This window comes from Chrysoperla carnea, chromosome 1 (genome assembly GCF_905475395.1).
Source record: "Chrysoperla carnea chromosome 1, inChrCarn1.1, whole genome shotgun sequence".
Taxonomy (NCBI): domain Eukaryota; kingdom Metazoa; phylum Arthropoda; class Insecta; order Neuroptera; family Chrysopidae; genus Chrysoperla; species Chrysoperla carnea.
The window spans coordinates 121,624,577-121,637,999 of record NC_058337.1 but is presented as its reverse complement, the minus strand read 5'-3'; the positions used below and the strand labels follow the sequence as shown (position 1 = coordinate 121,637,999).

General features: G+C 31.3%; 1 protein-coding gene across 2 annotated transcripts; it reads left to right on the top strand.

Annotated features, from left to right (window-relative positions):
* Positions 1-4,932: 4,932 nt before the first annotated feature.
* LOC123302721 (carcinine transporter) lies at positions 4,933-12,396 on the top strand. 2 transcript variants are annotated; one of them, XM_044885788.1, is made up of 9 exons: positions 4,933-4,979; positions 7,713-7,979; positions 8,577-8,753; positions 9,265-9,523; positions 9,990-10,343; positions 11,046-11,324; positions 11,609-11,790; positions 11,872-12,050; positions 12,114-12,396. In XM_044885788.1, the coding sequence occupies exons 2-9, from the start codon at positions 7,842-7,844 to the stop codon at positions 12,328-12,330; spliced, it is 1,785 nt and encodes a 594-aa protein (XP_044741723.1). In that variant the 5' UTR covers positions 4,933-4,979; positions 7,713-7,841; the 3' UTR covers positions 12,331-12,396. The 2 variants fall into 2 exon arrangements, with proteins under 2 accessions (XP_044741723.1, XP_044741732.1); XM_044885797.1 differs by lacking the exons at positions 4,933-4,979; positions 7,713-7,979 and having other exon boundaries at positions 8,709-8,757.
* Positions 12,397-13,423: the final 1,027 nt, after the last annotated feature.

The window sequence follows — 13,423 nt, the reverse complement described above, 5'->3', positions numbered from 1 at the left end:
TTGTTGAACAAAATCACAGCCGTTATTGCTATTTTAATAAATACATTTCGTTTACGCCATTTTGTAGATTTTTTAAAATTTTATAGAATAATTGAAGTAGTTAAATTATAGAGGGTGATCTCCTTTTGACAGAAATACAAATAATAATTTATCCGGCTAAAAACTTAACGCTTAACGACGATTTAAATGTACTTTTGAATCAACTACTTAACATTTTCTATAATTGAAGTCGTATTTGAGGGGTGGCAAACCTTTATGTATCAATGTGTCACTTTTTCTAATGAAATGTTTTAGGTCATAGGTCAAATAATAATGATGTCGTGGGCATTCGCAATTAATTCTTAATGACGTTTCCTGATTAAGTGACGGTAGTTTGAAAATTATTTTATTGCGTTTCTAGATAGAGGAGTATCTTATCGAAATCTTATCTTTATAATTCAAAATCTCCCTCTCGAAAAGGTTTATTATGCCGAGCAATGACAGTTTACTTCTATCTTTAATTGCACTTGTTTCGCTATGTCTCCCTTTTTTGACCAACGGATTTGTGATTTGTTTCAAAATGCAAGTTGTAGTCCACGACGTAACAACAATAACAAACAGGCGAGCATTTGTAAGATCACTCGCGTTCGTTCGTAATATAATACTTCATAGTGATCTTTGTGATCGGTGTGTCAAAAATATTGTGTTTCGTGCCATTGGTTCGCCATCCCTGTCGTAGATCGTTTGTCGGATGACAAACGCTTGAAGTTGGACATTCGACTTCAATTGTAGAATAATGTAAATATCGACGACTTAGTAGTAGAATAGCGGATAAACATTTGCATTCGATATCTTCTAGATTTTCTACCCTTTTCTCATGATACACCAAGTTACACGCTATGTATCATCTGTAGATATTTAAGTTATGGTCTCATTTACGGGACTTTAATCACTTTCTTCCTTTTATTGATTGTTTGGTTATTTATGACTGATGATCGATCAATAAATTACTTTTGACTGATGAAATTATCAATAGGTATTTATCTACAATTGATAATTCTATGATGTACCAACTGATAAAATATAAAGAGTACATACAAAATCTATATTTCATAATAATTCCAATAATATTAATATGGATTTAACTAAACAAAAACCAAATGATATTTTTATATTTAAAAAAGAAAAAAAAAACATATGAAGATGCAAAAAATTACTCAGAGAATTAATTACAAATTATTATTTTTGATCTCTCTCTTTCTCTCTCCTGTATACTCAATAGGAAAAATGAGATGATATGAGAAATAAAACAGTCCATGTCAATTTTAAATCTTATTGATAATGTCTATGGTCTTATAAACAGTTCTAGACAAAATCGACAAGAGGATCTCATACAAGTTGGTAAATAGGAATATCCCGGATAGCTTTATTAGAAAATGACATTTTTTCTGATGTTTTATTATCGTTTTTATCACTCTAAGCCTCACGAGTCCTTCTGGTCTAGTGCTTTCCAATTATTAGTGTATCCCAGCTCATCAGCTTTGAGAAAACACTTCCCTTCAACTCATTACCTCCTCTAATTTTATGCCGTTTTCGATGTTATGGAAGTCATTAATACATTCTGAGAAATATCAAACCCTATTTGGAATTTTTATCGTCAAGTTTTAACTTCCCGGTATAGAGACTTATTGTAATGGATTCAAAATCGAAATTTTCAACATATCTTTACGTTGCATGGTCAGAACAAGGCATTAACACCAATTCTGAGAAGATGTACGTACGTACGTTCGTGGTTATTTTTTTCGTCATTGATATCGCGCAAACAAAAATGATATCGACTTCGTTAAGGTGTCAATCGAAGTGTAGTAAAGGCAATATAATCCTAAAAGAATTTCATAACATTCATTCGAATCGGGCGAGTTTTTTTAAAAAATTTTTCCTGATCGGGCGATTCAAAAATTATCCGACTTCGTTGAGAAGCCGATCGAAGTGTAGTAACGGTAATATGATCCGAAAATAATTTCATAACATTCGGTTGAGTCGTTTCGAGTTTTTTATAACTATTTACTATGCTGGAAAGTTATTCGTGTGGACCTCAAGGGTCGCACCAAATCCTATCCACGGCTTGTTTTACGTCTTAATTTAGTAAGAGTCTTTTTGAAGGAAGGGAAGGATATGTCCCACTTGATATGTTGTTACCTTTCCCCTACTTTATTTCCTACTACAAATCAATGTAATTATGACGTTACGTTAATATTTTTTCTTTTAATCTACAGTCTGTCTAGAACTGTTTATATGATTAATGATGTCATTATTTTCACGCATGCGTGTTTACTACTATTTTTCAAATAAACGTTGTGTTCACACCATAAAAGTGTTCCTTTTTCTTGTCAATATAATTTAAGTAAATTTGTGTGAACTATAAATTTTTGGGAATAACTATGAAGATTATGTAAAATTAATCAACAATCACAATTCTCTGAATCTAAGTACTAATTAAAAGTACTTAAATATTCTTTATTAAAATCCATTATTGTTTGCTAAATAATTCTTTAATTCCATTTAAATGTTATTTATATATTATATATTTTTTCATATTATGTTTATAGTTTAATTTATAATATACGTTAAGACGACACAGACATACATACAACACGGACATGACATGACATGACACAGTATGACGTCACATAATGAATATACAATGTGTCACACATTAATAAAAATATACAAAAAAAAAATGTACTCTAAATATAAATTATGTATTGTATGCGTTTTTGGAAAATGGTACTTTTTTGTGATATTATCATTAAAAAAGTTTCCCTATTTCATACGTTCATTTAAATTTGTGATAGAAGTACAAGGAAAGATTTACATGTTTATGTTAAAGAGATTTTGATTAAAAAACCTTACCAAATGTAACTTAAAAAGCATCACCAATTTAATGACTGCATTCAGCCGTAGTTAGCCATACTGAGCGGAACGATAATACAGGTACTTCATGTTTGTTAAGGAAGAAAATAAAAGAAAGAAAAAATGGATTACCCACATATTATCATATTTGGGGTGCCGGTACATTAACTGAGCGCAAACCTCAGCTAAATGCAGCCAATATTAATTTTGAATCACTCTTATATTTATTTTTTAGAATCTACTTTAGGCGGGACATTTGGTGTCTCCATTTTTTAGTCAAAATTGTACCGAAAATTAGAAAGTTGTGAAAATATAACTTTCCTCTTAATTTTCTGTACAAGATTAGTCAATTTTTGACTAAAAATGGCGGCATCAATCAAATCTTGCTGCATCCATAGAGATTTAGAAGAGAATGCGCAAGTGTCTATGCTAACCGTAAGTGAAAGTGTTTGCAGGTAAAAGATAGAACGCTGCCCTGCTACCGTATCTCTATGTATCATGTGATGATGTCACCATAGAAGAAATGATACGGTAGCTCGGCAGTGATCTTTCTCTTACCTGCGCACACTCTCGCTGTTCTATCGCGTACTCTATATATAATATCTCTATGGATGTACCTTGACTGTTTTGGCTGTACCTCTATGGTTATACCTTGACTGTCTCTCGCTGTTCTGTCTCCCAGGTCAAGATTATGTTACAATCTATCTTTTTGTCTCAGTGTAAAAAGTGTATGCACCTGTCTACTGAGCATACCCATTGGCTGTGTTAAGCGGAAAGACCACATCCAATACTGCTTCTGAGCGCTCTTTTGCTTAACTTTAGTCCTTACGAGCTAAAGCTAGGGCTAAATGACATAAAAGAGTAATTGTTGTGTTCTTGAGCAAAACCAGTCGGAAGATCTACCAAAACACCGCTATCTTAAGAAATCAACCATACAAAATGTTCGTGAAAGAGACAATTTATATAGAAGTCCAGTTTGTATGGAAGCTTTTCATTGCACTCACACTCATATGAAATATATACGATATTCACTTCATCCATACTTCACGCATATATGTCGCTCACTTGCACTAATCTCATTGTTATCCATTGGTTAGTCAAACTCTTGCACCGACTTTAACATTGAATTGGATTTCTATATATGACGCGTTAAGGTTAGGGTCCCTTTGACATACTTTTGTACAAAAACACGTAAATCCTTTTACAAATTTAAAAATTCGAATCAACGTATGAAGTACTCGTATAAAAGGTGACCTCTGTGTGATGGTCTCAAATACAATGTATGTTTATGACGTATATGACACAGTATAAAAGTTTGTTTTAAAGGTTATGTTTGTTTGATTGTTTGTTTGTATATGTCGATTAAAAAAAAAAAAACAGATTGAACGATATAGCGATTGATTGACTGGGTTTATATATTGATTACATAAATATATACTTATGCATGATAATTAATTGTATAAGGAAAATAGTGCCATTATGACTGATTGATTGTGTCTGTCTGTCTCTGATGATTGCACAATATTACAGACTGATTGATTGATTTTGATGAATTTAAAAAAAAAAAAAAAAGAAAAATAATCAATAAAATAAATAAGTGAGATATATAATACAACAATTTTCTTCAATTTTCAACTATTATGTTTTATTCATTATTATTAATTGATTAATTAAATTATCATTATTATAAATATTACAAAATAAAATAAAAAAAACTTGATTAATTTATAATTATTGATTAAAATGATCAAGTTTCGAATTTATTCAAATAAAATAAAATATTCAAATAGAAAATTGTGTATTTATTTATTTTTTTCATATTTATTTGGGTTGTAAGAACCCATTTTTATCCTAAAAGAACACTTTTGATTTCCAAATAAAATTTGTGTATATATTAATTTTATTTATTTTACAGTGAATAATTTTTTTATTTGAAGGTACTAATTTTCATGTTATTAGTTGTTCATATTTAATTGATTATATTTTATAATAAAATTTAATTAAATTACAGATCACTGATGAAAAATTTTAAATTAATACCGTATCAAATGGAAATATATTGATGATTCCAAGGAAAATATATACAGGTATGTATACATTTAGCTATTAGAAACTAATAGAGTAATTCCACAAACGGTGAACCACAGCGGAGAGAATTGATATTGTATTTTCGATAGGTGAATGAACTTTGAACAGGCTCGTGCGTAGGAATTATCCAAGGGAGGGATTCAAACTTTTAGGTCATAGAGTCAATATAAACAAGAAATTATTTTTTCGAGTAAGAGAACATTAAATTAGGTCAAAATTTGATATTCAGTCACTGTTTTTCGATCAGTTAAGTCTGCGTCTGCATCGACCTCTACACCGCGATGTATATCGAGCGAAGACTAAACCGTTTAGCCGTTCTCAGCCATTGGCAGAACGCGAGGCATTTATCAGAAACGCATCTTTATTGGAAATGAGTGCTTCGAGTGAGTTTTTTAACTTCGTCGATTCAGGTGTCACGGGAATCATCGTGCAAAATTGAGTATTCTAGTTCAAAAAGTCTTCAAATGAACAGTCAACCTTCAACTGTATCAGTCGTTATATTCGAACGTTGAGTCTGTTATGACTCGAACCTTGGCTTCCGCACTTCTATGTCGTTATTCATCGCAGATATTGCTCATGGCCTTAAAATATTTCCTGAATTCTTCTCCAACGTTTCCTCTTCTTTCAATCAAAATATGTTCCGCAGCATCAGCTAGTTCGATAGCCTTGCCTAGATCTAGGTTTTCTGTTTCAAGTACTTGACTCAAAGACAAAGGCAAAGAATGTACCGAGCTCAAAATATGGATGGATATCTGATTCATAGTGGAAATGCTTCTCATAAATGGGCGCATTTACAGGACTATATTGTTAATTCAAACTTAATGTGCACAGATCCAAAATCCCTCCCTTGCGCACGGGCCTGATTTTGAATCAATCTGCTTAATCAACCAGGTGATAATCTTATTATAATTTTGTTGTTTTTATGAATTGAAACTAGTGAAAATAAACAATTGACTGAGTTAATTGTTGAAATACCATGTATAGAAAGTGTTGAATGTTAGTGCTTGCATTATTTTTTTCTAAGTTAAAAGAGTTTATAAAACCGGCACAATTATGGCAACCTTTCGGGAGCCATTTATTTGATTTTCGAAGATTCACAAAATCACTAGTTGTATAGTATAAATCGCTATCTTGTATAGTTTTGGAGAAAATGGACACCAAATTTTTGACCTTATCTGCGCCCTCTGGGATAATAACAGTGATGTTTACGAAAAAATGTTTGAAACAAAAGTTTTTATTTTTTTATAAGAAACATTTTTTATTCTATTTCTAACGGTTTATGCCCTTTAAGATAATGACCTTTTTGGAATCATTTACATCTTTTTTCAAAACGTACCTCAAAAACTATTTTAAAGAATGAAAAGTTTACGCATAGAAGACTCATTCTTGCTAGTGATTGCTCTATGTTAAATAAAATAAATAGGTGATATTTTAAGAAATTGAATATATAATTTTAAATATGACTGAGGTAAGCCATTTTTATGGCTTCCGTATAATCAAACTCATCAATAATATTCGTTAACTCAGTAATGTACACCTGTGATCATCAGATCATCACTGTAAAAATGTTTTCAATAATAATTAGAGCATTTAATATCAATTATTGTTAATTAATTAGTTTAAAACTAATGTTAATTATGGATAAAAATGATGATGAAGGCACTGATAATCAAGTATGTATTTATATCAAATAATTGCATTTCTTACCATGGTAGAAATTGTTCTTTTGGCGCCAAAGGTTCTTATCGAAAAAGTAGGTTCTCTTTGCAGTAACAATGAAATATCATTTTTTGTTAATAATTGAATATGTTTGGTAATTGGTAATTGTGGGCATATGATTCGCAATCCAAATCGTTTTTTCCTTGATTGAATTGTTTAAAATATTTGCATATTCTTAATGTACGTTTAATAGTATAGTCAAAGGTGTAACAGATTAATGATAATGAAATTAACCGTTCACTTTTTGCTAAAACCTAGTGGAATGTGATTCTTAGATGTCAAATATTATTCGTAAACTATGAGTTAGTCGCGAAAATGTTTCTATTTGTTAATAAACAATAGATTGTTGATTAAATGAAGCAGTCCATGTAAAAGTTGACTTAAAAAATTAATAATTAGGCAACTTATATTACGTATATGTTATTCATGTATAATAGTTTTTCGATTATTTGAGGAACGCTCAAATATACGTAATTCAAATTGTCTAATTACTAATTTTTAGTCAACTTTATTTAATAAACAATTTATTGTTTACTAGCTGTGAACTACCCGCTTTGCTGGCTAACTTTAATTTTAAATGCAAATATTATTGTGTTATAACCTTCACTTCATATGTCGTCACTTATCCTCCTTTTGTCCACAATTTCGTCGATTTTATTATTTTGGTGCGAAACCTTAATTTTAGAGCAAAAGTCCTATCTGTACCCTGCCACGCTTCGCTGCGGTACATTATAGTTGCATAGAAATGAGAAGTATCTATTAAATTTTATAAAACTTGATAAACTTTCGATAAAAGAGTTCTATCTACGGAAGTGAAAACTTAAAACTTTGGAATAACTGTGTTCTCGGCCTGGCTTTCGGCTTTTGGTCTGACCTTCGGCATTTGGCCTATCATACGGCCTTTGGCCTGACCTTCGGCCTTTAGCCTGTAATAAAAACAAAATTTTTAAATATGTTCTTTAGTTGTAATGGAAATAATTTTTCATGGTTGAATATTAAATATGTATTTGTAGGAAGCATTAGATTTGGATGACTTACTACCACAAATTGGTGAATTTGGACGTTATCAAAAAATTTTAATATGGTGTATATGTTTACCATCATGCTTACCATGCGGATTTTGTGCATTCAATCAATTGTTTATGACTGATGTACCAAGAGATTATTGGTGTTTAATACCAGAATTATATAATAATACCATTATTTCACCAGAGTATCGACGATATTTATCAATTCCACCAATTACGAATGATTTTTATAATATTACACCTGATGAACAAGTATGTACAGTTGATGACAAAAAAAAAGATAATTTTAAAAATCTCATAGAATTTGAATTTTGTTAAAATACTGAGGTTTTTGCATCTTTGAATGAATGACAAGCTACTATTAGAGGCTATCTATAAATTACGTGATACAATTTTTTGATTTTTTCGCGCTTCAGACTGTCTTTTGTTTTCAATCAACTGAAAGTGAGTTTTACGCCCTTATATATATGTTCTTGCCCCACATATTCAAGCTGTCACAGAAAAGCATCAGAAAAGTCAAAGGCCATTTTTATGACTTATGCGTGTGTAATGTAAATATCTTTTGAAGCAGTTCAAAAAGTGGTAATATTCGTAAATAAATAAATTTGAGATTCCTGGAGTAAAATTTTACTTATTCAAAGCATTATTTTGACCCAACGAATGGCATTTACACTTTGTAAAAATTCGAATTTGGGGGTGCTGAAGTAAATTTTAATTTTCTCATAATTTAAAATTCAAGCGTGCTATTTGGGGGTGCCATTTTCACGGAGATTAATACTGATTTCTAAATTATCTAAATATAAAACAGCCAAAAATGAAAAGCTTGTCATATTTTGGACTTTGTTTTAGATTAATTTTAATAAAACACAATGGCATAAATGTATACGTTATGCCATAAATTGGACAGAAATATTAGAACAAACAAATATTGAGGATATTGTACCAAATCCAACATGGCCAACAGAACCATGTACAAATGGTTGGGAATATGATTTAACTGATATTGAATCGTCCATAGTTGTTGATGTATGTAGGTACTATTTACATGAAGCTTGATCCAAATTGAACTTCTTGAAGATTTAGAACTTGAGAAAATTATGTAATGAGGTTTTTACCTGTTTTATAATCATGGAGAACACAAGGAAACCGAAATAAAGCATTGACAAAATTTGTCAATGTAATGGCAAAAATTATTTGTAACACTAGCGTCGCTAGTGTATCTTTTGCAAAGAAGTGCAAATTTTCTTTTGCACAGAAGTGCAGAAATAAATACGAACATAATTACGAAATACTACATAAATGCACTTCGGTGCAAAAAGAACACTAGCGACACTAGTAGTACAAATATTTTCTATCATTACGTTGACATATTTTGTTAATTCTCCTGTTCGAGTTCGGTCTCCTTGTGTAGTTTCTATGAGTAAGACGTTAAAAACAAAGAAAATATTAATTTCGTATGTAACTTCTAAACCATAAAGTTCAATTTCGATTAGCCTTTGATAACTACATCTATAATAATTTAAAAACTGATTTTTAGTTTAATTTAGTATGCGATCGAGCTATTTACCCAACAATTGGATTAGCCGCCTTAAATGTAGGTGGACCAGTCGGTGTATATTTCTTTGGCGTATTAAATGATCGATTGGGGCGCCGCATATCATTTTTTTCTTGTTTGGCAACTTTGATATTTGGTAATTGTTTAACAGCACTATCCCCAAATTTTTGGTGCTGGGCATCAAGTCGAATAATTGTTGGATTAACTATTCCAGCTGTCTATCAGATACCATTTATTATTTGTAAGTGTAAAAGTACAATTGCGGATCCAGAACAGTTATGTATTATGATACTGGTGAAATACGAAAATCTGGCTCATTTTGTTATTAAAGGACGAGTTTCCGAGATATCGACTAAATTTGCTCTACAATATCATGTCTTGAATAGGATTTTAGTCTATATCTTCTCTTCTCAGAAATTATTCATCCAATCACCAAACAGACCCGTTTTTTGTATTTTCTGGGTCCAAATTACTCTAGAATTAGGGAAAAAAAATTTGTCTACTTTTTTGGCTATTTTTTAAGAAATGTACTTTATAAAATTACATTTACGACTGCGGTTGGGTCATTTTTAGGATATCGCCTAATCGTAATAATATCGCAATTGCTCCTATTGGAACTCTCTGGATCCGCAATTGAAAGGTCAATTGAAGTGTTCTTATATATAAGAGAAACGACAGTTTCTAATTCTGTAATTTTTATATTTTAGCATTAGAATTAGTTGGTCCAAATTATCGTTCTTTTGTCACGGTCTTAACCTGTTTATTCTACACATGTGGCTTAATGCTGTTAGCTGGGGTCACTTATCTAGTACGAAATTGGGTCGCACTATCATTAGTGACATCTACACCATTTCTATTATACTTTATATATTGGTTCTTTTTACCAGAATCACCACGATGGTTATTAGCAAAAGGTCGTCTAGAAGAAGCGTTAAAAATATTAGAGAATTTAGCAAAAGTGAATAATAAAGAATTACCACCAGCATTTCGTCAAAAATTGAAACAACGTATGATGTTACATCGTACATTAAGTGAGGAGGCAAGATTAAAAAATGGCCCTGGTAAGTTTTAAGCATTTTTCTCTTTGCCCTAAAAACAATTTAAAACTACGGTTATTTTGAAAAGTGTATTTGTCGCAGTCAATTAACTTTATTAGCCGTTCAATGAACAGTCTACCATATTTACTAAACGGCGCCGTTCAACTAGCGGCCTGAGCGATATTAAGTCATAGAACTAAATAGCTTGGTAAATGACTTAGATCAATAACGTGTATTTACTTGCCTAGCCTAGTCTTTTAAATCTAGTTCCATTTCCTGTCACAGTTGGCACTGAAATCTATACACTGTGAATATGGCGAAGGCAAAGACCAATATTGTTTGTATTTCTCAAGAGTTGCAGTACTCAGATAAAAGCAATGGCGATCAAATTTTAGAATTCTGGGCTAAGGATTCCAAAAATATAGTTGTAAGCCTGATGTGAATCAATCAGTGTCACATTAATAGATGTGCTTGTTTTAAAAGGAAGGGAATGGCACTTTTTTTCGACTAACTGAGGATTACGACTTAACGAGGTTTGAGTTATCAAGACTCTACTGTATTTCGTTGAATGTGAAATTTGAAATTTCTTAGTACATACTGGACATAACCGCTGTTTTTATTGTATCCGGGGTAAATATGACTTTTAGAAAACTTCGAAGTTAATTTTGGCTAAAAGTGGATTTTTTCCTATCAAAATTTGGTTTTATACAATAATATATTTTTCAGGTATTGGATCTTTATTTAGAACGCCCAATATGCGCTTAAAAACATGCTTAATTACACTTAATTGGTTTGCAAGTGAAATGGTATATGTGGGTTTAAGTTATTACGGACCGGCACTTGGTAGTAATCAATATTTAAGTTTTTTATTATCATCTGCAGTGGAAATACCTAGTTATCTATTATGCTGGCTAGTTATGGATCATTGGGGCCGACGATGGCCACTAGCGATTAGCATGATTTCAAGTGGAATACTTTGTACAATCACTGTCTTACTTCCAGACGGTAAGTTTGAAATAAGACATACGTTTTATGTTACTTGGGAAAATTTAGAAACCGAAAATCATTTTAATGCCTTCCACAGACACTTATTTTGTCGCGTGATAAAAAATGAGAGTACATTTTTAAGAGTAATAAGGTAATGGTACATTTTTCACAGTTGGCCGGGCCATTAGAAAATGAATGCACTAAACATGTTTATTAGAAAAGATGATTCGAAAGACTGAAATTGTCCTAAATACTATAGATTATAATTAATCGGTTTTTTAAAACATATTTAATTGTTTTAGATGCAGTAGTAGCTACATTAGTATTATTTTTGTTATCAAAATCAGCGATATCAGCTTCATTTTTGATAATATATCCATTTTCTGGTGAATTGTATCCAACACAAGTGCGTGGTATTGGTATTGGATTATCTGCTTATGTGGGTGGTTTTGGTTTAATATTAATTCCATTCATCACATATTTAGTAAGTCTATGATTAAATTATCGACGTTACGATCCGTGTAGCCTTAACTATAGCTCAAATAAAATTTTTTTTATCATTTAGGGCTCAGAAAATTTGAAAATGCCTTTAGTAATTATGGGTACAATATCAGTAATTGGTGGTTTGTCATGTCTGCGCTTACCAGAAACATTACATTACCGCCTACCCCAAACTGTAGAGGAGGGGGAAAAATTTGGTGCTGATTGGACATGGAATGACTGTGTACGCTGTGTGCCTTTAAAGTAAGGAAGCAATTTTTAACTTTTGTAAACAAAAATTTATATTAACGATGGAAATGATTTTAGACCAGAAGTATCGACATCTTCACCGTACCAAGAAACAGACATTGAAAATGATGTAGAAATGAGTACGGTTAGTATGAGAAATGATAATAATGAAGAGACTACACCATTGGACTCAATGAAACGTAGAAGATCGTTAAATCGTTTAATGCGTCAACAAAGTGTGATGGATACGCAACGGGACTCAGATGGTGCTATGAAAATGACATATTGGTTTTAAATTAATTTCAAATATTGTTGTTGTTAAATTAAACAAAAGTATATGCTTATGTAATAGTTAATTATATCTGTTCATCAATTTATTTATTCGTTAAATAAATATTTTACGTTATTTTTATATTTTGACCTTTATTTGCATTTATTACCTTCTATAGGGACGGTCATAGGTTACTCCGAGTAAGTAGTTATCTCATTTCTAAGACTCAAAGGAAATCACGCTATTATATAAATATGAAAATGCTAATGAAGCTTATTTATTGATGCTTATTTTTCTAGACGTCATTCCGAATCCAACAAGTTATCGCACGTATTTTTAAGAACATTATTTCTATATTTCACCAATTTGAACTCAACCAGATTATAATTTGATAAAAGCCTAATGATCTAATAAAAAATTAACACTGGGGTAAATTAAAAAGTAAATTCAAATCATTATATTCGATATTCAATAAATCTTATTTAAAAAATTAGGTTTACCTGAGTTATTTTGATTTTAAAATTTCGACTTTTCGAAAATTTTGCCGCCCAAGCAATTGCCTCATGTGCCTAAGCCTAAATCCAACACTGAGGAGGGTGAAATTCATCACAATGAGAAATATCTTATTATGGTCAAGAATAAGGCCTGGGACTAGATAGCTAGTAAATCTATATATATAAGAATGGAAGCTGACTGATCGATCAACGAACAGCCGAAACCGCCTGATTTAGGAGCATGAAATTTTGTACACACGTTCCTTAATTAAGTAACGTAAGCGAGCACTAACTATAATAAGTTACAATACAGAGTTCTGAGATATCGCAATGTTTGGATCGATTTTAGTCCGTATCTCAAAAACTATTCGACCAGTCAACAAATGCACCCGATTTTTGTACTTTTGGGGTCAAAATTACCTAATATACTGAGTTTATTCGAAATTGGAGATAAAAAAAATTTTTCGATTTTTTGCAATTTTTTTAAGGGGTAGGTACCCTTTGAAAAAATCGAGAAAAACGCAAAAAAAAATTTGTTTTGGAATTTGATAAAACTCGGTGGATGGGGTAATTTTGATCCAAAAAGTATAAAAATCAGGTTACTTTAATGATTGGATCCAGAG